We start from the raw sequence: 27,635 nt of genomic DNA, 5'->3' as shown, positions 1-27,635 counted from the left end.
AAATTTTCGCAATTATCTCGATTTATATTTTCGTGAAACTTTGTTAAAATAATATAGGAAGAGAGAGAGAGAGAGAAAGAGAACAAAAGTATAATAGAGTGAAACGATTCAATTTATAGAGGTTTCGAAGTATCAGACAAATGTATGAAAGTCTCGAAAAGGTAATTATTCGGTAATGTTACTATAACGTTGTCTATCGTCCTTGGATTTCAATCGTTAAACCCCTAGAGAATCCTAAGAAGGAATAGTAATTATGAACCAGCAGTATAATACGTGGTTGTGTCATTCGAAGTTGATTTGATAGTAGTACAACTTGGGTTGCTCATCATTCTAGATCAAATCCTATCCTTTTTTGATGTAATACTGGAATAATTATATTCATGAATAAGTAATTAAATAATAAAAGATCTAAATTTTTCAATTAGGTTTTTAATAAAAATAATATAATTGTTTTGACGAACGTGTTAAGTCTTTTTGACGATTTATTTAAAATTTCTTGTGCCACGAACGCAAAAAAAAGAGATCAGAACTTTATAATTATTGTAATGAAAAATATTATAGAATATTTAACAAAGAATATTTTACGAGAGAAGAAAAATATATTAGTAATATAAGCAAAAAATCTTTCAACTGAACGAAAGACTTTCCCATTGGATATTTCCAAGGAGAGAGAACATTGAGATTTTTTTCGCCTCGACGATCCCTTGAAAGATATAGTAGTCTATTTCCGTTTCATATGGAATCAGTGGATACTGGAGAAAGCCGTTTTTCCAACAGTTAGTAACACGTTAAGTTTCTGCACCGCAAGAGATCTCTGAAATCATACTATGTATGGGGAATTGTAGGACTGCTTTTAAGACGTTTTCACATTCATGCCCTTGCCCTTTGGGAAGGAGAAACCTCGAGAAATCCAGTAGGAGCCGCCTTTTCCTTAAATTTCAAGTGTCAAATATTTACTAAAGCGCAGAGGCTTGCTTCATCGTACGATCCTTCTAGAGATTACAGGACGATGCGGGTAATCAAAAGTTTCTCTTCGTCTCGGCAGGGAAAACGAGTGGGGCTTTGAAAGGAGGATGAATAGAAGGGGTGCTTTTCGAGAGGATAGGTGAACCCAAGCCAAGGACTGTTGAAGTCTCGACTTGCAGGCCTCGCAAAGGCGTCCAAGTACAAGGAGAATCGTTTTGTAATTGATAGGAGTGTTTGTTCGCGTTTGTAAATACCATTCCATTAGTGCCCCCACCGAACACGAACTACTGCGCGAACTTTAGTTACGCGTGCCAAAGTTTAGGAGTTCTAGCGAAGCAACGTTGACGTGACTACGACCACTTTCGGAAGAACGACTAGGAGTAGGATGAAAATCGGTAGAAATCGTTCCTTCTCTATAGTTTCCATGGACCTTTCAAACCACGAGTAAATAATGTCCGCATATATAGTAAGATGTCTTCTGGTAACGGTTACATTATCCAACTGTGTCGTAGCTTTATTGAAAAGGCGTATCAATTTAAGAAAATATAAAAGAATGTTCCTGGTATCCGTTATCTTTATTTATCTTTCATCGTGTCATTTCCATTCTTGTCCTAGATTAAACATTCTCGTCTTTATCTATAGAACTAAATCGATCCTAAGTAAGTAAGAATATTATCCCCAGTGTGTAACTTTACGCCGATCAAATAATTGGATATCGTTAACGTTATCATCCTTGAGCTTTCCCTGTAATGAGTATTATTCTCGAGGGAACGGAACATTCTAGGAAATTTATTTATTATCGAATAGAGAGAGGAAGGAAATTGTTCTACCGGTATATTGCTTTTACGAATATCTCTCTTTGTGAGAAAACGAAATAACTTTGAAACGTGATTATGCGTAAAATCAGCTAGGTCAGTTCATTGTTCTCAGCGATGAAGGTTACAACGAATCGGACGATGCAATTTGACAATTTATGTGCTCGTATTTCTGGAAGACGTTTAACCGTTTAGTAGTTACGGTTAAGAGATATTTTGAGGAGGGATACTACGGAAATATGCTCGGTTACGATCGCAATGAACTTCTTCACTGGCTTTCCTTTGGACGAGTCTCGGATGGAAAGTGTGATTGCACGGAGATTTGCGATCACTTAACTTGATGACTCAAATTTAGTTGATTATATTTATATATATAGTCAGAGGAAAAAAAAGAATAGATTTAAATGAAAATAATGTATAATTTAAAAATAATTTTTTATACGATCTTTATATTCTTTTAAAAAAGAGGACAAAAAATTAGCTTCCTTTATCGAGAATTATTCTCTAATAATTAAAAAATAATTGATTGAGAGAATGAGAGAGTAATATACGACTAATTTCGTTAAAGTGGGGAAACAAGAAAAGTAGATTCGATCGATATATATATATATTGTATTATGACGTTGCGTTCGATGCAAAATGTATATTAACGGATAAGCGGATAAAGTAATCATAAACAAGAGAAACACATTTTCGTCTATGTTTCTTCTACTAACGTATAGACGTTGACTTTTATAGAAGCGACGAGAGACGCGCAATTTTATTCACGCAATTTCGGATGAGCCCGAGCGAGAAACGTTACCGTCACTATGACGTTCTCTTCCACTCTTCTTCTCTTCACCTTTCTATCACTATCTATGTTTTCTCTCTCTTTCTCTCTTTAACTCTCTACTCTATTTATCTTTCTATGTCTATCTCTCTTTCTTCTTCGAATTTTACGATCGCTCGTAGCTTTGCGAAAGAGTCGGGGCTTCACTCGCCACATTCCATCGTGGTTGCGTGGTGGTTTTTCGCTAAGAAGGCCAACGAAACTTTTAGGTGAACATTTCACTGAAACGGAGATGAGAAGGAAATATCGTCTCATTCTTAACCGAACTCAACGGATCCTCTTCGTTTTTTCGTCTTTTCGCGATGAACAGTGAAAAAGCTTCCACTTCTTTTCGTCTACTTAATCTCTCTCGTAACAACGACGAAAGTTAAAACGATCTCATAAAAGTGTAAAATAACGAGGACGCTCAAATTCTTTTTGTATCTATCATTCATCCATCAATTTATTTTTTTTTAAGGTTATTCCAGTTTTTTTTTAAACGATTTCCGTAAATTGATATGACACGTGATGCTTTTCTTATTTTATTGATTATTTTATTTGTAAAAAGTAAATAAGTAACTTATGTTGGATTTTAAGAGAGGATACTTGGATATTACTAAAATTAAGTAATTATAGTTCTGCAGAGACATTGATATACATGTGTTTTTATATTCCAATTTTTCTATGATAAAAAATGATCTGTTTTATGGACATTCATTGTTTCTTCAATTTGTTCTCGCTTATTGAACTGTTATCGATTTAAAATGAATAAAGAAAACAAATCCAATAAAAATTTAAATCCTTTTATTTTCGCTTTAAAAAATAGGTTGCTGGAGGGATTAAAAAAAATACTTTTTTAAATTTACTTTCGATGATTGAACCTATTCTTTTGATATACTGTCTTTATATAATCCTTTATCTTATTTAAAAGTTTCTTCTGATTCTTCTAATTTTTATATATTTTTTGTTCTATTGTTTATTATTATCTTTGAATGTTTTATCGTTTTTGTTTTCCTTATAGATTTTGAAAATTTTTTATATTTATTTATTTATCTATTTAATAATAGAAACTCTTTCATTGTAAAATGAAATAATAGCAGTTTCTATTTCTTACACAGATGCGTTGTCCGAATTGGAATATTTGATATTTTTGGGGATGGACAGCATGTGTGGATAAAAAGTTTGCGTTCGTTAGTAAAAATTCGGTATTTTTAGCTGAACACGAATATTTTCTATCTCACATCGGTAAACCAATACGCATCAAAGGATCTGAACAATCGCTTTATTTCCGTTCGTCTTGACTAAATACAAATATTCAGTGTTTCAGGGGTATGCGTGGACAGATTTCTTCAGCAAACACTTGTACGTGAATATTCATCAACAAATATTCGTCGAATTAACAAATATTTATCCATGCATGTGTGGATTTAGTTTACAAGCTGATAGAAACCTGATATAATACACACAAAATAAATTAAACAAAATTTCGTGATTTAGGTTTACAATTAATTACGTAAGTAAGTATAATCATTATTTAAAGTATAAGCTTGGCTAATAAACAATTTGGCAGACATAAAAATTAAATATGACATATAACATTGCCAAACTAAATGACACAACCCACACACACACAATGAATATTCTCACGGGCTATTACAAGTGTATAAAATTTGAAAAAAATCGTCGCGGGCCTACCAGATCATCCCTTTGTCAGTGAAATGGGAACTTTATTGAATGTATTATAGCTAGGTATGCACCTAGAATGAAATCGCTAGCAATTTCTTTCTATCGTCTAACGAAATTTAAAGGTTCCAACTTCGGAGATAAAGAAAAAGAGTAAAAAGGGTGGGAGTGAGAGAGTGAGAGGGGGTGGGAAAAGAGGAGGAAGAGAGAATTGGTCGGAAGATAAGTGTGCGACCGAGAAAAGAGTTGAAGCGTGGAAGGTCGATAGAGAATAGGAATGGAGAGTGGAAAAACCGGGGTAGATGTAAGTAAATAGAAATTTGTTCTTTCATTCTGTCGTGTCCGGCTTTTTTGCTCAATGGTAGGACTGCTAGACAGTAGAGGATTGCCTCTCCTCGTCACAATGTAAATCGTATGGGATACGCGCAGGCTAGCTGAGTTTACCAAATCGAAAGACTATCTTGCGACGATCGTCTAACCTGAATACCGACTCTAACTTCTTTTTCTTCTATTCTCTTACTACTAGAAGTAGAACGTGATGGGACGGTGCAGAGAAGTGGGAGGAGGGTGATGGTAATTGTTTTCGATACGAATCGTTCTAATAGAAAATCGAGAGAAATCGAGAAAAACGTAGGGATCGCTGGAAATCCACTGCATATTCATCAGCTTTCTCTCTGTTAATATTTAATTCAATTTAGGAATCTCCCTAATGTTTTACGAAATTAGCAATCATGAAACAATAAAATATTCAAATACATATTTTGGATTATTACATGGTAGTCGAGCGTTGGTATTTAAATTCGAATTTTGATAATTCATGGAAACAGTTTCATACGAAATAGACAGACAGTAATCTATTCGTTTCTAAGAGAAAGAAAAGTAAAGGTAAGCGTATATGATAGACCCCTTTGATTTGCCAATTATAACGTAAGCTCACGTTCGTTATCGAAATGTTAAGGAAATCCGAGCGACAGGTGAACAAACAAAGAAGGAAAATGGTTCCACGCAGCGTGCATTCTCGAAAGAGCAAATTGTACGAATGGGGTTACATACATCCCCAGTGCAGAGGCTCGTCGCAGGGAAAACGACGCCAATTTTGCCAGAGGCCATGTCGTGACCGCGTAACGAGGATTGCAATATTTGCACTGGCAATGAGTAATTAAAATGCAAATTGCGCGTCGTCGGTAAATATGTTCGTATGAGTCGTGCCAAATGCAGGTGCGATCATGGGGATTATCTCTCTAACGAGACTCGATAATGTTCACGCATGCGAGTGTCATGCATCCTTTCTTGTCACGAAACTTTCTTTACCGGTGCGTAAAAAATAAGCAGAGAAACATACACGTGTGTTCGTATGGGAATTCTCTGCTAACATAAATAATTCACCAACGAATTAACGAACGAACGAACGAACGAACAAACTGTTGCACTTTTAACAGTTATTTAGAAGTGATCAAAGAAACGTTAGCTAATCAAAAACAGATGATCAAACAAAAGGAAATTTATACGATCTATGTTTGATCAAAGTTAATCTCAATAACAAAATGTTGTACGATTTATAATCTAAAATAGACTTTCGTGTATGATTTGAGAACAGTGCCGGAGGGGTTAGTCGAAAAGCACCGTAGGAAGTGAAAACATCATGACAGAAATTTACGTACGAGTCAGTAGTTTCGATTCATTTTACCGGACGTTTTCGTTGAGTGCCGTTGATGTGGCTATTTTAACTCTCCACAGAGAATATTATAAGAAACTTTTTATATCTTTGATTTATTACAAATATTAATAGATCTATCTTTTTTTTTTTTTAATATAAAAGATATTATCTAGGTGCTTGAAAATAATTTCTATCATTGTAATTGCAATTTATTTTGGCAGTTCAGTTAGGATTTTATAATATGATTAGTTAACAACGAATTTCATATTTTTCTTCTTTTTTAATCAGAATTTTGTTATTTAAATCAAAATATATCCAAAGAAGGAACCTTTTCTATGATCTCCAACTATTGGCACAATTCTCGGTATTATTTCGCGTGATAATTATGTACTATGGTTCTGATTACTCTGACAGTTGTAGGAAGATAACTACGTACAGTGCAACGTATTCACCGGTACAGTACAGAAGGCTCGTTTAAGTAAACATCTTTCTCTCTATCTTACTCTTTGCTTCGTTCCACTCTCTTCCCTTGATCTTCGTGATAATTCATGTTAAAACACCTTTAGGTGAAAACATTGGTGTCTTTAAACATACATATGCAAATTACTTCTCTTACGTATCTTTCGTTTGATAGCATTAGTGAAAAGATAGGAAATTTGATAAAAATACCTTTGATACTCTAATTATATATAGATTTACAATTTTATTTATACAAATTCACACAAATTGGGTACAAATATTACATTGCAATGTTGGGGAAAATTGTTCATCCATTCAATCTTCCATTTTCAATTTACTTGTAAGTTAGATTAATAAAACCGTTTCGTTATTAGAATATTAATAGAAATCTAAGTTAATTGAACATCTATTTAACTGACTTAATAATCTTTCTGTCTGTCCATTTGTCTCTCTCTCTCTTTCTCTCCCTTTCTCCCTCTATTTCTGGCAAATCTACGTTAAAATTCATTTGAGTAGCAACTAATTAGAAATGGGAAGTGGTAAGTTCGGAGTGTTAGCTTATCGTACAAAAGCCAGAGCGAGCTTGCGAGTCGAACGGAAAGATAGAGATGAGGGTTCGTAGGTACAGACCATCCGGTTTTAGAGGGTTAGCCTCGACCAAGCGGTCATCTCCCTAAGGCCTTGTACTAGGAAATGGAGTGAGATTATATAGGTCGTGTGCCATAAGTCTAACCCCGGAATACCCGGTTAGTATTGATAATGCACATTGCCATTCCCCTTTTACATTTATGCCCTGGGACCCAGTAGCCATTCCTCCGGTATTCTTTATAACTTGCAACTATTGATCGAAATTCCCATGCTTCGGGAATTCGTTCGTTTTAAATAAATGTTAGTAGGCACACAGATCTCCGCGCGAGCAGTTCAAATCGTTTTACACACACACACACATCTACAGTTTTAAACGAATTTTTATTTATTTTCAAAATCAATTGTCTTATTATTTCTTTGATCCTTTTTGATAGGGATTGGATATACGGTAATTGTGTCGAGCAATCGTGAATTCTGTAAAATTTAAAGAAATATCTAACAATTTGAGAGTATATGTGCACAGGTGGCAATGTTAGTTATTACGTTTCATTGGTCACCGAGGTTCGCAGAAAGTGCAGGAAAGTGTAGGAAAGTATAGGTCAGTTTCACAAACATGATTAAAAATTTAAGTCGAGTTTGCTCGCACTAACGATCAATCAAAGATGAGAATTTTGTAGTTTAAACGTCGTTTAAATTTTCAACTCCTCTCAGCGAAGCGGTCTGACTTAATTGGCTTAAATTCTACCGCTAACGTTCTGCATACTCCAGAATAACGCACAGCTTGGTATTATATATATATATATATATACATATTTTTTTTTTTTTATTTCGAATTTTTTCTCTTTCGTTTATTTAAACGCTTCAACGATCTCATACCTGATCCTTCACTAATATCACTAAATGATTTTTATTTTACAGCAAAAAGTTATTTCGAACGATTAACGACATTTTTCCTTTGGCACTATTAATTGAAATGTATTTAGATATTAATGTTAACGTTTGAATAATTAAATATTTAAAACATTAAAAATTGAATATAAAACAATAGAATAACTTAAACATGGATTTTTCCTCTGGGTATTAAACGGTACGAGCTAATTTAAGGTTTATGCTTATTCCATCGTAGTAATTTCTACAGTCAACCGCGTAGCGAGCAAAGTTAATTTCATGTCCATTTGTGTCGAGGGTAAGAATTCCATTCAGCTGGGTTCCTTCCCTTCAACCGAACCTCTTCCAACGCGCCTTTTACGCTATCGGCAAACGATGCCGACGTCGCGTGAGGAATTCCGTATTAAAAGTTTACCTCCGCGTTGGCACGCTCACGGGAAAGGGCTCGGAATTCCGCTACACGAGCGCGGCCACTAGAAATTCTCGTAGTTACCTACGTTGGCCTGAGTCATGAGAGGAAAAAGAGCGAGAGATAGAGAGAGAGAGAGAGAAAGAGAGAGAGAGAGAGAGAGAGAGAGAGAGAGAAAGAGAGAGAGAGAGAGAGAGAGAAGGAGAGGAAAAGAGCCTTGTTGTCACCGTAATATACATCGGACCTTTGCCTTCCATCTACTCTACTGAAAATCGAGAGAAAAGATCCTTTGTCATCCTACGTTCCGGTAGGTGAACTATACTTTTTTTTTTCTTCTTCTTTTTTTTCCTTTTCTTCGTCTTTTTTAAAACGTTTCACTCGCGTTATTTTACACATTCTCGTTGAACTTTAGCTTTCTCTCTCTCTCTCTCTCTCTCTTCTATTACTATGCTTGTCACGTACCTAGGTACCTACTGCTCGAAATAATAGTCCATTTTAAATTCCTATTTTCTTTGCTGTTCGTTTCTTGTATTCAAGTAAGGAAGCAAATGTTTTTGTGAAATACATAGGAGAAAGTACAAGAGAGAATTGCAATGTTATCTTTTTCTTTGAGAGATCTTTTAAACTATCAAGATCAACTTTGGTAATATTTAACTGATGTATAGACCATATTCTGTAGTATCTTTTTTTTTTTATTACAACTAATCATTGCTTTTATTTCGTATGTATTTTTGTCAAATTTTTCATAATATTGTTCATTTGAGAAAAGAAAAGAAAAGAAATGAAAAGAAAAGTATCGGAAAGAGTTCTTGAATATTTCTACGATTCGCGCTTTTATATATTGAAATATAGTTTCGGAGAAAAAACACGTCGAGATAGCGTGCATCTTGAACATTTTTAGTATACTTGTGGGTACTTAAAGTAAGGTAAAATCGATCGGTAGAGGAGGAACGCATGAAAGAAAATACTTTCCAGGTGAGGCGCGCTCGTCGCGCGGAAAATTTGGGGTGAGATCGGAGTGGTAGGGTGGGTGTAGTAGTTTACGGTTGGCGTGCAATGCTACTATAAGAGAGATAGAGATAGAGATAGATAGAGAAAGAAAGAAAGAGAGACACAGGCGAAAACTTGGAGGAAAACAATGACGGGATAAAGGACCGTAACGTATGCACGTTACATAGAGCCTCCGGCAGTCGTTCTTCGTCGCTACCCCTGTAGAAAAATTTTCCGCCAGCTCGGGTATCCGGCCATCATATAACGCATAAGAGATGGTTATACTGGTAGAAGTATAGCTCTGAGATGTAACTCGAATATAGTCCGGGTGTGTGTAGCATAGTTGGTTGGTGGTACTTTAGATACGAGGATACATACATACATACGGACGGTGGATGATGTTCGATGTGGAAGCAAACGTTGGTTCGCAGCAGTGAGAATATACGCAAATAAGGCTCGCAAAATCGAGGCGACAGCCTCGTAATATTTTTCCCTACACTCGGTAGACATATTTATCGTTTTTTTCATTCCTTTGATCTCACCTCTCTTATCCTCCTTCACTTTTTTCCCTTTTCCATCTCCTCCCCTTTCTATACTGTCGAAGCTTCATCGTTCTTTTCCATTGGCATACACGAAAGGTAAACTTCGTATAAGGGAAAACAAATACGTGATCCGAACGAGAGGCTCACTACCGTAATAAACGACATATCGAGTGGTTTGCTCAGAGACGATAATTGGCATCCGTCGAGAAAACAAATTCTACTATTTCGTCATATAACGAGGATACAACGAGGACGGTGATAATAATTATATTGAATTTTTTATCTCTGTTTTTTTTTGTTTTGTTATTTTGTTTTCTTTTTCTCTCTTCTTTTTTACATTTCGATAGATTTTTATAAAAGATGATTGATAGTTCGGATGGGGATAATATAGGTGTTTCATTAAAAAACAATGTCGAACGATTATCTTGGTTTTTCGTCCCCCATGGATAGTTTTATGACGTATAAGCATGAAATGAGCTTCGGCGATAATTATAAGCCACGAACGATCGATAATTAAATTCCATTAGCTCATGTCGGTTTTCATATTGTTCCTAGGGTTTAATATCGAACGAATATATTCGACTAATTCGAGCAGTTTTTTTATTGAAAATCTTTTTTTCTGGTATACTTCTTTTATATATATATATTTATATGCATATATATGTTACATATATATATGTATATAGTTGGAAAAGATCGATATTTCGTGAAACANTATATATATATATATATACATATACATATATGTATATAAATGTATATAATAGAGATAGTGGATTCAGTGACTTTATTAAGAAAAATACCGATAACAAACTTACAGTTCTGTTGCGATCCGATATATGTTTGTTTGTAATTCGTTATTCAAGTTCGTCAAAGATTGACACGGAGGGAATTTCAATCGACTTTCACGATGCGTCAATGAAATCTACGAAGTCTATCGTTGGTTAACTTTGTTCGGACGACACTTTATATTTTCGCGAACGAGTACAAGCGAGTGGCGTCATATATCCAGTAACGGTACCAGGAAAAGCACGACAGGATGAAATGGAATCCTGTCCTGTGGACTCGTCACGCCCGACAGGTACGAAACGATCGGATTTTGGAAAGAGCGATGAGGGATGGAGGGAGCAAAGGCTCTGGAATTATTTGCACGTCGCATCGATGGAAACCTTTGACAAGATTTGCAGAAACGTATGTGTCGATCGTGAAATCATGGATTGCGTTCTTGGTTATTCTCGTTTTTTAAATTTGAATCTCTATTTCTGTCCTTTTTTTTTTTCGAAATATTTTTAACTATTCTTCTATATCTTTCTCATTATCTCTTTTTCTCTCTTTTCAATCTCTCGACATTTTTATATCTGTATTATTATACATATTGTTATTCAGTTATAATATTTTGTGCTATAAACTCGTGTTATTAGACATTTTTAATCATTCGTTTTGTTTTCTTTTTTTGTGAAGATTGAATCAAGTATTACTAAAGTATATATACATATATAAATATATGCAATAACGTATAATTTAAATATTTCACGTAAAATATTTGAAAATACGCTGGACACGAGACCATATGGTGGTATCTTTGTTTCCATAAAATATCGAAATAGAAATTTTTTACGATTTTGTTTTTTTTACATAAAGTATATATACCTAAAAGAAAAACCGACTGACGTCTCGCAGCATATGCTTCGTCATTTTAATACTCCACTTATGATTTATGTATTAAGATACATATTCTATCGGTAGTCTGTTCTTTCTCCGCATTAATGCTGTCGTTGATTTTAGAATTGAAGGGTTTTTCCTATTCTCCAATTCTTTATTTCTCTCGCGGAAAAAAATTCTGATGTTACATTTTTCTGAAGGTACATCGAAAATAACAGGGCGAAATTCGTTTAGTTTAATCGAGATCGTTCATATATATCTCAATATAATGAGAATGCTTTACCGATGATTTTATTTTGACTATATGTTTTTATATCCATCAAGAGTATTCTTTCTTCTTCTTTTTTTTTTTTTATTTGGTTTTATTTTCCATTTTACATATAAAAAAAAAAGTATACGGAAAGCAGTAACGAGCGGACGAATTTGCAAATTTTCGTTTTCGTCCATTCGCTGTAACATAAATCGATCGGTGTGATACGAATAGAGTTTGATACGATAACAGCAAGCAAACCACGCGAGGTCATAGAGGAACGTTCTAACGATGAAAGCTTTTAAAATAGGTTCTGATAGTCGAGGGTTCCCGAATACAAAACGGTTCTTCGATAAAAGCCATAATCTTTAGCGATGCTGACGACTATCATTTGTTGTTGGTTGAGCTTTCTCTCTTTCTCTCTCTTTCTCTCTCACTGTTTTTTTCTTTCGATTGTCGTGACTCGAAACGAGGGAAAACGAACGATGTTGTGTCTACGAAAGGTGAGAATTTCAAATTTGTTATGAACGGGAGTGTTATATTTTCTTTTGTTTCTTTTTACAAAAAGCGTTTCTACTAGCTCCTCTTTTTCGCGAAAATCGCTTTAATGCCTTTAAATTTTCGTTAATGTCCAAGAATAGAGTCGCGGTTGGGCAGTCCCTGTCTGAACGCCACCTTGTAAACGACTTAAATTAAGAAAAACGTTCATACGAAGTACTCTTGGCAAGACGGTTTGCCCTTGCATTTTCCAACTTAGTGTTTCTTCCATATCGTACTTCCTTATCCTTCTAGAAGCTTCTTTCTTTCCTTGTAAATAGGGTCGAACTCGTAAAAGCTACGACTTCATTCTTTATACTTTTGACTTTAAAAAGATCTTCTTCCTTCGATTATATTTTTCTCTTTTTTCCATCTCCAAACTTCTTCGCATTGAAAAGCATTTAGAAAGTTTTTCAGATGAATTTAGAATCGATGTAAGTAGATAAATACCCAAATGTTATATAAGTATATCTAAAACGAAAAAAAAAAACAAAAGATGCATTTTTACTCCATTAGTGTTTTCTTGTCAGAGATTTTTCATTCTAACTTATAGGGTAGTAGGTCTCTCGAGTGATATTAAAAAGAAATGAAGAAGGGGTGATAGAAGGAAACACCCGTATCATTTACGTGCAGGTAAATTTATATCTATAATATATATATATATATATATACACAACTGTTAGTATCCGAGTATTTAAATTGGTACCTACTCGAGAAAATGTTGATATGATCTCGTGTGCGTGAAGATAAAAAAGAAAAGAAAGAAAAAAGGGAATAGAAGAAGGAAGGAAGAGAAAACGATAGTGGGAAGGGAGGGGAGTCCCGTGGGACTGAGATTTTTGTTTTATTTTTTTATTTTCTAGTCGAGCGAAAGAAATGCGGTGTTTAACGAGTTTCAAGAGTAATGTCGGTGCATCTACCAAATAGTACTACGTATTAGTCGGTTTTATGTTATTAAGTTTCTAACGTACCTACTGAAAAGAGCGAAGGTAGTAAGCGAAAAATAAAAAGAGAGAGAGAGAGAGAGGAAGAAAGAGAGAGAGGAAGAAGGGTGCGTTTCATGCAGAGGATAACTGTGGCTTGGTAGCGGTGCTAATATCGGCGAGGATCTTGCCAAATTGTCGCAATAAGCGCCTCGACTATGGCATTTTCCGTACATGCTACGCTTTTGCTTTCCTGCAGAGCGATTCTAGAGAAAATGCCATCTCTCTCTCTCTCTCTCTCTCTCTCTCTCTTTCCTTCTCTCTTATTCTCTCACTCTCTTGTTCTGAAACCACATCTTCCGTTATCTCTCCTTTTTCTTCCATCCTTTTCTACACATTACCACTCTCTCTCTTTTTTTCTTCCACTCTCTCTCTCTCTCTCTCTCTCTCTCTCTTACCCAGCGGGTTATTAACGTTTCCATTTACTCCACTCGCTGTGGGGTTAATTGACGGCGCACGAGAAGATATTTTTCGTTGGTAGGTACTGGTGGTAGTTTCGAAAAAAATTTCTACTTTTCTCTTACAAAATTTCTTGTTCGACGAACGTCAGTAATAACATCGTATCGTCCATTCTCCTCCTACTCCTATTTTCTGTTTCTTTTGTTTTTTTTTTTTTGTCTTTTTTCAAATTTGTTTCTACCTTCATAACTTTTTCATAGTTTTTATTTTCATTTATCTCGTTATACAAATGTAAAGAATATATATTTTTTCTACAAAATGCTTTGATCATTTTTACGAGTTAATGTTTACATTTAATTAACGTAGGTGGGCATGTATTATATTTTCAAAGTTGAGCGTGTTATGTTCGCAAAGCTTTTACCAGTTTCAAATGTTATTCAACGCCTTTGTAATATTCGTATACTTTAATGTAAATTTCGAAGGATACGATGTCCGTCATATGTAATGATTCCTACGTTTGGTTACTGTATATGTTTTACCGTCCAGTATGGCGCAAATTACCGAATTATGATTTATAGTCGCATGGTATAGTACAAGAGCGTCATATACTCTGACAAAGAATCCCTTTTATCACGTGTATGAACATCAAAGCGTAACCAACATATATTGTTTTATATCTTCATCCTCTGCTCTCTCTCTCTCTCTCTATATATATATATATATTTATATATACATATATATATCTTTCTTTATCTCTCTTGTCTCTTTCTGTATACATATTTTCTATCTCGTTGTTCATAATAATCGTTGCTCGTGTGATTACGTCGTTAACAGTTTCGCATGTTAATAAAGAGGACGAGCGTTCGTGTTCGAAATGAGAATTATGAAGAGAAGAGCTTTCAAAACGATCGTATTAATGTCCTACTAAAAACGGTTTTGTTTTATGGGCTGTCTGTGAATAACAACTGACCAAACTTATATATGTAACAGATTATCTAACGTATATTTAGTATTATATTGTAATATCTGTTTTTTGAAAAGGTAACTTTTAATCTTCTTTTAAATTTGTTTGTTTGTCTTATTTAAGTTTTCATTAAAAAGTTCGAAGGCTTTATACTCAGTATACTAAAGTGCTGGGAAACATCAGTCTACTTCCCTTTAATTTGTTATTTTTTTTCGTTTGGGAGGAAGGGAGGTTTAAATACTTTTTATAAATAGAAATATATAAATTTACTAATAATATAATATATCTTTTTTTATATAATTTATATATTTTTAATTCATATTTTAAGAAATAAATATATATAATTCTACAGGGGATTACTTTACGATTTAATAATCGTGGAACACGGTTTATAAGCTTCAACGTATTATTACTAATAAACAGATAAAATGAATGGCCATCGTGGAAGTGAAATAAGCGAGGAAATACGAGACGCTGAATAATCACATTAATAATAATCACTATGGTTAATGACGTAATATCTTGTCGTATTATTAACGGTGCTTCGGTTTAGTAAGCGATAAGCAATAATGAGAACACCTAAATTACTTTGAGCGAAGAAAGGATTTGAATCTAAAGGAATTACTTTTACTTTGAAGATTGTGAGAAGTATCGCTGAACAATCGATAAGAATTAAAAACTGCGAAGTACAATGGTTGAAACGCTTTGTTGAACATTTTAAAATTATTTTTATCTTTGATAAATAATAGTCATCGTTAAAAGGTAATATTACTAAAACAACTTTATATAATTTTCTAGTTTAAAGTAGAGCACAAATCTTCAACAACTAATATCTTAACAAATTTTGCCATTTATCGAGTATTAAATTATTATAATTTTTACATTAAAAAATAATGTTTCCTTTTGTCTAAATAATTTGTCAATCAGTATTAAAAAAGAAAAAATAATATATTTCGCGAAGTTGGATGTCACTTTCAGTCGATCAATGATTCGGTTTTTTTTTATTTGTTTTTCTTTCGTATCAATTGATGAGAGTAATTTTTCTCAACAGCACGAAGAAGTAGCGTCATGATGCGGAAAATAAGAGTGGAAGATGAACTAACGAGCTGATTCAACGAATACGGATCGATGTGTAAACTATCGTATCAACGTAGCTATCGGATTTTGTATTCGACTTAATGGGATCAATGCATTACTACGAACCTATTAGTTCTTAATAATACTGTTTCGATAAGTATAGGTACTACTCGAAAAACTTACTTTTTCCTCGTCTTTCGTATTTACATTTTTCTCATCTATAAGTACTTGTGAAATCAATTTTATTTTATTCGATTGAGGAATAAGTTTCTTTATATTTTAAATGCAAAAGTAAAACAATTTTTTTTCTTATTCTGCATCCAGCCTTTTGTAAACGTTTTAGAATTGTTTTTTGGTCAATATTTATCTCCTTATCGATATTATAATCGCTAATGTGACATATCCGGAAATAAAATGATATTAAGCATATTGATCACAATTTTTTGTTTATTATTTTATTAGAAAATAAAATATGTATGCAATTAAAAAATAATATATGTAATTAATCGCATCTATATGAATATCATATAAAAATTAAATAAATTTCAAAGAAATCACATATTTTGCCAATATAAATTAATTAAGATTAGGATATTTCAGTATTTTCTTTAATCCAATCTATCATTTTGGATAAGTTCGTGTATGCAGTTGGGTATGAAAATTCACAAGCTCCGCTCCACGATGCTACACCTATAAAAATAATTATTTTTAAGGTTATCATTAATAATTAATCAATTAAGTAAATGGAATAAAATGGTTTACCAATTAACGTGTTATTTATTACAGCCGATGAACCGGAATCACCGACGCAAGGCTTACTATCATCGGAGATAATACAAAACATTCGATCGGTCAGCTGATATCCGTACGTCACAGTACACTTTTCGTTACTAATTTTGAGTATATTAGTTTTTTGAAGATTTTCGGACATAGGAGCAAGATTCTAGAAGAAGATATTTACCGATAAAACTATATTTAAAAATAGCCACATATATAATAATTTTGCTATTTGAAAGAAAACAATAATCATTATTTATTATCTCTCTTACCTGTGTTGTTCCCCAACCGACGATAGTAATTTCAACACCATCCTTGATTTGTTGATCTTTTTCTGGTAATTTAATTGGTTGTTTCAATTTATCAAAGACTATTTTTCTTTTCAACTAAAATAAAACATTTTTTTTTATTTTTTTCATTAAATATTTCAGTTAAATAATACTTTAGATAAGTATAATTAGTTAATCGATCATTAATATCACATTACTTTTATAAGTCCAACATCGAAATCGTAATTGTGATAATTGAAGGCGGGGTGAACGACGATCTTTTCAACGTTATACGTCATGCCATTTTTATAATAATACGTGCTTCCAGCTCTGATGTGAAATTCTCTCACGTTTATACTGTAAGAAGAGGATAATATTTGGATTTGTATTGAAAAAAAAAAAGTACTTGTCAATGCATAGGTATACTATACGATTATGCTATATCGAATGATTTGGAACTCAATGGTCTTGCCTCAGAGCACACTGAGCCGATGTTATTATCCACGTATCACTGATAATACTACCGCCGCAGAAATGCTCGACATCATGGCCAAAAATTGTAACGTTGTTCTGTAGAGAAACCTGCAGGCAAAAGAATTATTTTCTATATATCAAATGGCCCGTAAAGGTCGATCGCACGACGTATACTAACTGCAAATGGATATTCTTCTATAACGGCATCCTCTCCACCGATAATTCTTTGCCCCACTGACTTCGGGCTTATTCTTTTCCAATAATAGCCTGTATGACATTCAAATAAGACGGTAATATCAGCATATCATATACAATTATCTTTTCATCAAAATATTTCAACTCAGTCGCGTATATTATAATGCTTTACAATCATTTCAGAGTATCTCTTTTTGTGATCTTATTGTCTCGATAATCGAATTTTTAACAAATATCTTTACTTTTATCTTCGAATTGTTAACATATATTTTTACGTAACGCTTTTTAAATATTATTATTTTATTTCGTAGATCTTTTTATATAATATTTTATAACATTTTATATGTGATATATATTATATATTTTAGAAAATATTTGATTAGAGAAGATTATTTTATTAATGAAATAATTAATTTGATAATTATATATATAAATAAATAATAAGCATACTTGAATCAATGATGTTAGACGTTACTGAAGAACCGAGGAAGGAAATTAGTATCACCAACTTGATCATTTTAATGTCGTTTGTACGACTAATGATTCTCATCGTACTATATAAACCTTTTGAAATTCATGCATATATATCTATATGATAATACTCTTGCGTTAATCGTAATATTGTTAATTCCTGTAATACTATGACCGGAACAGTTTACTCATCGTCACGATGGGGAATTTTTTAAATATTCGCACGTAAAATGACTCAAATTTATGTAGATAATTTTTAGCTGCATCGTTGTTGCATCATGAATTCGGAATGTGTCGTGTTTACATTCGAATCTTCGTCTTTAAGATAATTAAAGCTAACTAGAGGCGTAGTAGTATTTCTAATATAAATATTCACGTATTTCCATGTTTTACAATTAACAATTTTGTTTTTGTTAATTTTGATGATAATTTTCATAGAATGCATCTTCAATTTCATTTAGCACATAGTTGTGTATATTTTATCCAACCTGTTTATGCATTTTTTGTTCTCTCTCTCTCTCTCTCTCTCTCTTTCTCTTTACGTAATTTAGTTTATTAGATCCGGCTGGAATTTATTTTCTAACGGAAGAAAAATATCCTATTTTCCTTTATGTGACGTTTTTGAACGCACATATAGACAAAATGAAAAGGCGTTACCGGTCATGTAAAGAAATACTATGTTAATTACTTAATTACAACAGCAGTGCTTTATTTAGGATGTTACTAGCGAGTAATTAGTAAGAATTTTAAATTAAAGTAAAAATGCGCTTTTACATATGTGTAGCATATGGTGAAACTCGAATGATAATGTACATAATCTAGGAGTAGTCCGAATGCCGGAATAAAAACTGAAGAGAAAACACGTTGTAATTGCAATTACGTATGCAGACTTTTGTTGATTTTATGTGGAAGCGTGTCCGTAGATTTTCTTTGCCCTGACAAAGTAGGTACTACATATACACATACATAGGTATATCTAGTATATACTATATACGTGTATTTACTATGATGAAATATTTCTCGTGATTATATTTATGACAAATTCCTTCGAATTGTTCTGTTTGTTTTTTTTTTCCATTTTTCTACGACGCATATATAATTTTGTTCATTATTAACCTGCTTACGATATCGTAAAATAAACAAGGATTTTTGTTGTGTAAGAAACGTTTACGAAATTTACGAAGAACGAACGATCATATGAGTTCGTACAAATTTGTAAGCATATCGTAAATTCGGTTAAGCTGTTTTCCATTCGATCATTAGACTTTTATTATACGCCATCGGCATTGACCTGGCAATTTCTTATCGATATCGATGTTGTTGATGCATGCGCACCAATTAAAAACCCATTTTGGACGATAAAGTTAATTTATATTGGTTTTCACGCTCAACGTACGATAGCCGTAAGCGAGGTTTGTTGACCTTTGGATAAATTTTATCGGGGTGCTACGAATTTACAATACTTTCCTCTTAACGGAATTATTTCTTTGTAAATACAAAATAATAAGGAAATACTTTTTCGAAGTACGATAATAAATGATCGGAAAAATATATACTTTTTTGTTTTTTTTTTTTTCAAAAAATTTCTAACAACGTTCTCGTGACGATATGCTGTCGTTTAACAGTAGAACTATTACGCTTTCTATTTTGACTATATAATGCATTTATTATACGCTATATCATTAATAATAATGGACAGCTTATTTCATGCGGGTTCACTCTTCTAATATTTACATTGAACTCGAATTTCCTGCATTTTCGAAATAGTTTATTCAACTACATAAATTATTACATAGCTTTAACGTTACTCTGGCACCATATATCCGCTCGTATAAAAACGTAATAGTTCTTTTATAAATGATCGTCTAAGCAATAATATTTTATATTTAATGTAACGAAATTTAATTAAGAGAATTTTAATAAGATTTCATGAAAATGGAGGTAAAAGAAATATTATTCGCCTTACGTTTAAATTAAAGTATAACATTAAAGGGAAAACAATGAAAAAAGGAAAAGGAAAAGGAAAATAAAAAGAAAAAGTAAAACAGAAAAATCTCTCTTGCGGACGAATATTTTACGGTACATTTATTAGACTCTTTTGTAATGTTTAACGAAATACTCTAACTAATGGAAGAAGATAGGCGGTGGGTGGGTGGGTGGGGGGGGGAGTAGGATTCCAACGCGTGTAATTTGATGCGCAATAACGATTAACTGTGTAACTGTTCGTTCGTAGAAAATAAAATCGACAAAGTAGCTACGCGGATGAGGGAAATGATAAAATCGTAAATTTCTTTAACTATGTATTCGAATGAACTAAATATTCGTCAGGTGGGATATATATCGAAGCATTAACCATTTCTCTTGGCGGACTATCGTAAAATTCATTTCCATATATTCTCATTGGATAATATATGTAGATATATAATACATTATATGAGTAGATATTATTACATATATACATATATATTATGTGTTCATCAAAGCATTAGAGCATGTGTATCATTATGTAGGATGTGAGAGTTCAGCTTGTTAAATACGATGCCTTCTAATCCGGTTAAGAGTCCTATCGCAAAATTAAGACCTTACCTATTTCCATTAACGTTCAGTATTAATTTCCTTTTTGGAATCAGTAGTGTTCTTAGTCTAACTGTATTACTTCTCTTATTGATTTCTTACCAAATTCGTCCTGACGTTACCTGTTCCGTGAAATTTTACGATTTCTTCCGTATCTCTCTTCGGATATTCTAGAGAATTTTTTTCAAATTCCTAATTTTAACAATATCTCATTGCGACTATTAATTACTAATGTTAATTTCTGGTTACGTTTCTTTTTTTGCCGTGTTCAATATTTTCTTTTTTGAAGGCTAAACGCTTTCAATGCCCTTCCTAAGGAAAGCGTCTCTTATTTTGCGACTTAAGACCTTTTTTTTACAACTTTTTATTAAATTCTTGCTAATTTGATCGCCGTTTTGTTCTAAACCCTTACGAATTCTTCGACTTATTATTGCTGAAAATATATAAACTAATTCAAAGATTTTTAATTATTATGTTAAAAGAAAATGCATTCCTATGACAATTTTTTGAACTTGGCATCATTCGGACATCAACTCGTGACACAATTTTTTTACATGTTACTCCTTTTTTTTTGGCACTAACTTCTCGCCCCTTTCTATCTGGTTTTACTATCCGTTCGGATGCACTCTGTATACCTGGTTTACGATCTAACTTTATCATTTGAAATATTTCTGCTATTTTTGCTTTAATGGGAAAAATTCTCTCACGACAAAGTTACATTATCCCTAGGAGCACATTTGACGATGGAAAGAATATTTTCTAAGGATCCATTTGTTTTTTTTTTTTACTATATTTTAAGCTCATTGGTATTTCGTTTATGAATCCTACTATTTTTGTTTGTTTGAATAAATTGATTTTTGTATCAAGCAAAATTAATAAATTGATTTTAGAAATATTATTTTATGTATAAATATTAATTACGTAGCATTTTTAAAAGAAATATTTGAAGATATCTTTCGCAGAAATTCGACAAACAGGATGTCAAATAATTCAAGTGAATCAGTTAACGCTATCAGTATTAAAGAGTGATTTGTTATCGGTAATCGCGAATCGAATCACATCAAGTTGATTTAAAAATATGACTGTTGTCAGATCAGTTTATGGATTGCAATTCAAATAAGAAAGAAGTTGTACAATCTTCTTTATTAATTTCGCTTTTTGCACCAAGTGATAGAAATAATAGAATTATAGTAGGAACGATTATTAGGATATAAATGCACATCAGTATTAAGTAAATATAAATACTTTTTTCCCAATTGTTTTATTAATACAAGAATTTTTGTTAAATATGGTATAAACAATTAGAAGTGTCCTGAACACGTAAAAATGAATTTTTATTTTAAATATATTTATTAAATATTATGCAATTAATTAATAAATCAGGATGTATGTATATTTATGTCATTGGAATATTCTTAAGTGCTATAATAGATATATTTAATTTAGATTTTGTATTTTATTTAATGTAGCTATCATTTATAAAAATAAGCTTTACTACAGTGGTTCGATAATAAGTAAATTATGGATATTAACTGCTGCACACACATTACGCCGATAAGTTTGTACAAATATTATTTATTATTTGAAATTCCTATAATTAATTTTATTCAAGTTATATTAGATTTTTCTTTTTATAGTGCTATGCAAATAATATTAATAGACATTTAATATTGGAAATTTAAAATTGTTGATTTTTCCGTTATCTTGTTCTTTCTTTTTCATTTTTTTTTGTTTGTTTTTTATAGTGTACTAACCAAAGCACTTTCCATTCATGTTGGAAATACTTATTATGCTAAAGATGGTACGCTCATCAAGAATATAGCTCAAGTCATTCCACAGAATCTTTATGACGGTCATACTTTCGATTATGACGTTGACTTGATAAAGGTGAGCAGTATAGAATGAAGGCTTTTGAAATTTTTTTGTTAAACTTTATTACATTACTTTATCTTGACCGTTAGTCGAATTTCTTAGCACAAATTTTATCTTACCTGCTATCCATCATCTTTAGTAAAATGCAAAGAAAACATACCATTTGTATAAAAATGTTCTAAATTGTATTTTTTGTTTGTTAACATCAGAGCTGACGTTGAGTTTTAGCAACGTGAAGATAGTGAAATTACCTTCCGGTGAACGCAAACGTGTCAGATGGAATCAATGCCATCGTCGTGGGATAGGAAAAGACGGTGAGATTTTTTCTCTCTTGTAGAATATATCATTCCAACTAAAGGGTACACGTTCCTCACGTTGAGTTAGTTTTGGGACGATGACGCTCGTTGAGACTGATTACCGGCGATTTGTGCAAATAGTGGGGGTTTGCCGATCGCCGACATAGTCCGGTTGTCACAACAAACATTCCTTCTGGCTGGTCGAACGTTTGCCGGATTTCGATTGGCAAACTGTGAGTCATTCGAAAGGGTTACCTACTTCTCTTGTTGATACCAGAGTTTCAAATTTAGATCGTATTTTCGTTCACTTGGCAAATTTCAAAAGAGGAAATCAAAATTGTCTAATTAATATAAAGGAAAACCAAATAAACTTAGAAAATGGAATATTGTAAAATTAAATTTGTCATTTAATATTTCTAGAATTAAATCTTATTTGAAATGGTTCATAAATCATGCAAATCGAATTACCGAGAATCGTAAAATATAATTAACTTATTTAACTTTTTTTTATCAATCGATTTTTATATGAAACTATCTTTTACGTATTATTTTAATGTATAATATATAAATTGTCGGTAAATATTCTTTTATCATATTACAAAATTATACAAAAAAAAACGTTGACTTTAATGTGAGTGCCATATCAAATTTTTCTTTCTATTTGTATAGGAAATCAATAATTTTAAATCTCTCTTTTGATAAATCTATTAACAGATATCGAAGTTAAAAAAAAAAGAATATAGAGAATAATTGTAGTTTTGAGTATGGCACTCATCATTAAAGGACTTTTTCGTGAAATTAACTTCAGATTAACAATGATTCGTGGTTGTTATGCGTTAGGTATGAGGATAATTACGTAATACGTTCTCGATATCGTCGTAGCGTATTGAAAAATATCGGAGCTTGATTTGCAGGGAAGTTTAAATGGCTTTCAAGGAAACAATGAAAGTCGATTATCTTAAGGACAGATTTCCGGTTGGTATTCTTTCCTCGAGAGAATGGCATTACGTCGTCGACAATCGTTGAGATTCATTCGCGTTCTTTTCGAACGAAACGAAACGAAACTAACTCCGGCGTCGATAATAAATTTCTTCGATGATTAATAGTTCGATAATCGATAATCGTTTAACATTCTTAAAATCAGTTATATAAAATGAAAGATTTCAATTTTTAATCTTTGTGAAAAGAAGAATTAAATAAATCTTCATTTGTAATTAATACACTGAATAATGTATCTAGTATCTACATCGTATGTGAGGATTACAGTATTACTATTTTATAAAAGTTATCGATCACGTCGATATACTCGTTGAGTTTTTTCATTTATAGTATTTTAAATTAGAAGTATGATATTTTCTACGATTATCTCGAAATATTATATTTTGAAAAAATCAGGTACGTTTAACTGTATATGCATCGATGACCGAAAAAACGTGATTTCATATTTTGAATATCACATTGGGTTATCATAGCATAATAAAAGCATACCCTTCTAACTCGTGTGCTTTTTAAGTATGGAATTCCCCAGCATTGAAATGTCGAGGCAGGTAAAGTAAAGTACTCACGAAATAGCAGTAAAATTTAGGAAGGGAAAAATCCGTTCGACCTTAAACGCTTATCCTTGTCGTCATTCGGAATTATTAATTCTCGAGCTGACGCGAACGTGTTCCGAATTTCGTCACGGTGTGACCTTGCATAAACGGTTTTGCAAGCTCTTGCACAGATGGCTGACTCGTAAAGGACAGCACGAAATGGCGATGCTTTCCTTTGGCCCTAGAATGTTGGCACATAAAGAGCATTGCTATTGTACGTGATACGGTGATCGTCGTCTTCTTCGTAGGATAATACATGGAAGGAAGGGCTAAGGTTCAAACATCTCTTCTCTTCTTTCCTCGGTTCACCTTGCGCCCTTCGAGTCGTTAAGAATCATACCGGCCATGGCATACTAATGCAATGCCCATTATGGTTGGTAAGCAATCGATATTACCTGGATATCTAGCTGCTTGCTTTCCTACTAGTTCAGCAGCTTGCATGCACTATTTCCGTATATCCACTCTCACTGAGATAACAATGAGATATAACCTAAGCACGGAAACGTTTTGTTAGAGTTTACGCTGTCCTCGCATCTTGGCTAGTATACGTGTACCGATTCGTAATTTTACATTTACCCTTGTGTAATCTCATCATGGTATTTCTCATCGTGAAGGAAGTTTCTAGATGTTAAATACCTCGGAACTTCGGTAGTCTATAGGAATATAACGTGTAATTACGTCATTGGATTTCTCCGGTATTTGTACGATCGAGCTGCCAAACACTTCACCTTTGAGATTGGTATCATTGTTCATGACGTCATTATATGTTTCTAATGGTAAATAAAACGGTGCGTGTTTGTTATAATTTGGAAAATAACGAAATTTTGTTTTATTTAACACACGTAGAACGGTTCATTAAATATTTTGATAAGAAGGTTACGAAAAAATCAATTCTATGATTCAAAATGAATACTGACGTCTATCAACACGGATTTCGAAATATCGAAATATAAGAGAATTGAGCTAAACGACAGAGAGGTAGTTCTTTCCTGGCTTTTGTCTTGACTCGTTTCTTTCATCATGCATAATCGACTCATCCTGTCGTCGTATCTTTTTCTCCTCGTACAGCTGGTTATTTCTCAGGATCTTAATTGGGATTGTACGTATTGTTACTTAGTATTCCCTTTTTTCTTTTTCTTTGATTGTCGAATATAATATATAATAAAAATGAAATGTCGTTACTTTTTTTTGTCGAAAACGAAATCGTAAGTCGAGTTATCGAGTTGTTGTCATTAATAGACGACAATTACTCGACAACAATTCTTGGCGAAATATTGATCTGGATAATTCGGCATTTTAGACGACGAGGGTCGCATTGTTGGAGGCCGACAGACCAGTATTTATCAGCACCCCTACCAAGTGAGTGTTTCGGACAATTATTAACTAGTTAAGCGACGATCGTCGAATCGAAGTCCTCGGGGCGTACCCGGCGAGACAAATATTATACCTATGTTACTGTGTAGTTTCTCTATACGGGACTAGAAACCTGAACATACGTTACATACTATTACGAGTTGTCGATCCGTTATTTGGTATATCTAAACGGATCAATTAGATTACCATACTTCATTTAATGTGACGATAAGTTCAAAGATTTATTTTAATTATTTTTTGTTTTATTACATTTTATCTCTCATAATTACATCGTTTATACAGTTGTAGTCGAAAATTCGATCGAATTTGTATTTGATCAAATAATTTTATATCAAAGTTTAATTGAGAGAGAGAGAGAGAGAGAGAGAGAGAGAGAGAGAGAGAGAGAGAGATTCTTGTTATGAATATACTCATAAGTATAAGTATAGTTAAATATAATCATATTATATCTGATTGAATTCATAGGTGTCCATTCGATTTAATGATCGTCACATTTGCGGTGGTGCTATTATTAACGAAGAATGGGTTATCACAGCTGCTCACTGCGTAAAAGGGTCAGTATTTCTGGTTTTTATGAATAGGTTATTCGCATAAATAAGTTTTGAAAATTGTTCCTTTTCTCGTAGTTCATTCGCAGGATATATATCGATAAAAGCAGGAGTATCGGATTTAAAAAAGATAGGTACGGTGCTTCGTGCTAAGAAAATTTTAATGCATGGGTTTTATAATCCGCGTAATTCGGATTATGATATTGCATTGATTCAAGTAAGTATTTATTGTTTAGAAATTTATTTTTACGAACTTCGGATAATCTCTTTTAATTGAAGTTTATTTCATGAAAATAATATCAAATATCCTTTTCGTTTACATAAAGATTATTACCATTAATGGGGGGGGGGGGTAAGGTTACTTGCAATTAACAGTTTCCAAAGGTTCTAATCGATACTTCCGTATACTATATATTTTATTGTAATAAAGATTTTATTTCTTGATCATTATTTTGTCATAAGGACATTTAATTTAAGTTCTAATATAATTGCAATTATAGTTAGAGAAGCCACTTCGTTTTGATTACAATATAAAACCCGTATTGTTACCAAAAATTACGGATCAGTATAAGGCAGGTACTAAGGCCGATGTGACGGGCTGGGGAGTTTTCAAAAAGGATGGTGTAGTGACTGATAAATTACGCGAAGTAAGGGTGCCAATCGTTTCGAATTCCAATTGTTCGTACTTGTATAAAAGTCGTGCAATTACTTCAAGGATGTTGTGTGCTGGTTATGTAAATGTTGGTGGAAAAGATGCTTGTCAGGTAATTCGCTAAAAATAAATAAAGTAACAATTAATTTTGAATAAGTATATATATATATATATATAAGTTTATTAATCATTTCTTTTTCTTACATATTATTTAGAATATCAATTTGATTTAATAATATTTATTTCGGTAAATTATTTTGGAATAATGTTCTTACATACTTTCATAATGATTTTAATACATGTCTTATTGCATCTTAATTCCTTATTTTAGGGCGACAGTGGAGGACCATTAGTACAACAAGGGATATTAATTGGCATTGTATCTTGGGGTTACGGATGCGCAGAACCGTTATATCCTGGTGTTTATACAAGAGTAGCAGCTTTTAGATCTTGGATAGCTAGATATTCTAAAGTATAAGACGTGGGATAGATACTTTTGGAGAAAAAAATTAAAATATCTATAATGTATAGAATATTTTTGTTTAAAAGTTATACTTGGAAGATTCAAATATAGTAAAACTAAGATTAGTAATTTATAAAACTCTAGATCTCCTTCTCTAACAAACAAATAAGTATTTCTGTTATTTGAAATATATTGTATAAATGACACTACAATTGTATTATTCAATAATTAATATTAATATATGATATAAGAAAGTTTCTGATATAAGTTTATTTTTTTATATCTTTATTATCACACACATATATATCTAATTATTACTATCTTGTATGTATACATTGTTATCAGATATATACTCGTGAACTATAATTTTTTCCATATAATATATTTGATTATTTTATTTA

The 27,635-nt window shown here is 32.5% G+C and overlaps 2 protein-coding genes across 2 annotated transcripts; one reads left to right on the top strand and one right to left on the bottom strand.

Annotated features, from left to right (window-relative positions):
• Nucleotides 1–16,263: 16,263 nt before the first annotated feature.
• Nucleotides 16,264–17,909, bottom strand: LOC106787479 (trypsin-1-like). The gene is made up of 7 exons (XM_014749849.1): nt 17,843–17,909; nt 17,376–17,464; nt 17,196–17,305; nt 16,942–17,080; nt 16,727–16,840; nt 16,440–16,620; nt 16,264–16,367 (listed from the first exon to the last, which is right to left on the bottom strand). The coding sequence occupies exons 1-7, from the start codon at nt 17,907–17,909 to the stop codon at nt 16,264–16,266; spliced, it is 804 nt and encodes a 267-aa protein (XP_014605335.1).
• A 3,506-nt stretch (nt 17,910–21,415) lies between these two features.
• On the top strand, nt 21,416–27,251 carry LOC106787478 (trypsin-7-like). Its single transcript, XM_014749848.1, has 6 exons — nt 21,416–21,462; nt 22,183–22,324; nt 26,037–26,125; nt 26,198–26,336; nt 26,620–26,883; nt 27,103–27,251. Exons 1-6 carry the CDS (start codon nt 21,416–21,418, stop codon nt 27,247–27,249), a joined length of 828 nt encoding a protein of 275 aa, XP_014605334.1. The 3' UTR covers nt 27,250–27,251.
• Nucleotides 27,252–27,635: the final 384 nt, after the last annotated feature.

Source organism: Polistes canadensis, unplaced genomic scaffold (assembly GCF_001313835.1).
Source record: "Polistes canadensis isolate GaletaPanama2010 unplaced genomic scaffold, ASM131383v1 scaffold_102, whole genome shotgun sequence".
Taxonomy (NCBI): domain Eukaryota; kingdom Metazoa; phylum Arthropoda; class Insecta; order Hymenoptera; family Vespidae; genus Polistes; species Polistes canadensis.
The sequence above is the reverse complement of the archived record's forward strand: the minus strand, read 5'-3'. Positions and strand labels throughout refer to the sequence as shown.

Coding starts and splice junctions, on each gene's coding strand:
- LOC106787478 (XM_014749848.1), top strand. CDS start 21,416: ATGTCAAATAATTCAAGTGAATCAGTTAACGCTATCAGTATTAAAGA. Junction 26,126..26,197: donor GCTGCTCACTGCGTAAAAGG/GTCAGTATTTCT, acceptor CTTTTCTCGTAG/TTCATTCGCAGGATATATAT. Junction 26,337..26,619: donor ATGATATTGCATTGATTCAA/GTAAGTATTTAT, acceptor TTGCAATTATAG/TTAGAGAAGCCACTTCGTTT.
- LOC106787479 (XM_014749849.1), bottom strand. CDS start 17,909: ATGATCAAGTTGGTGATACTAATTTCCTTCCTCGGTTCTTCAGTAACG. Junction 17,081..17,195: donor TCGGCTCAGTGTGCTCTGAG/GCAAGACCATTG, acceptor CTCTTCTTACAG/TATAAACGTGAGAGAATTTC. Junction 16,841..16,941: donor TCGATGTTGGACTTATAAAA/GTAATGTGATAT, acceptor GTTTTATTTTAG/TTGAAAAGAAAAATAGTCTT.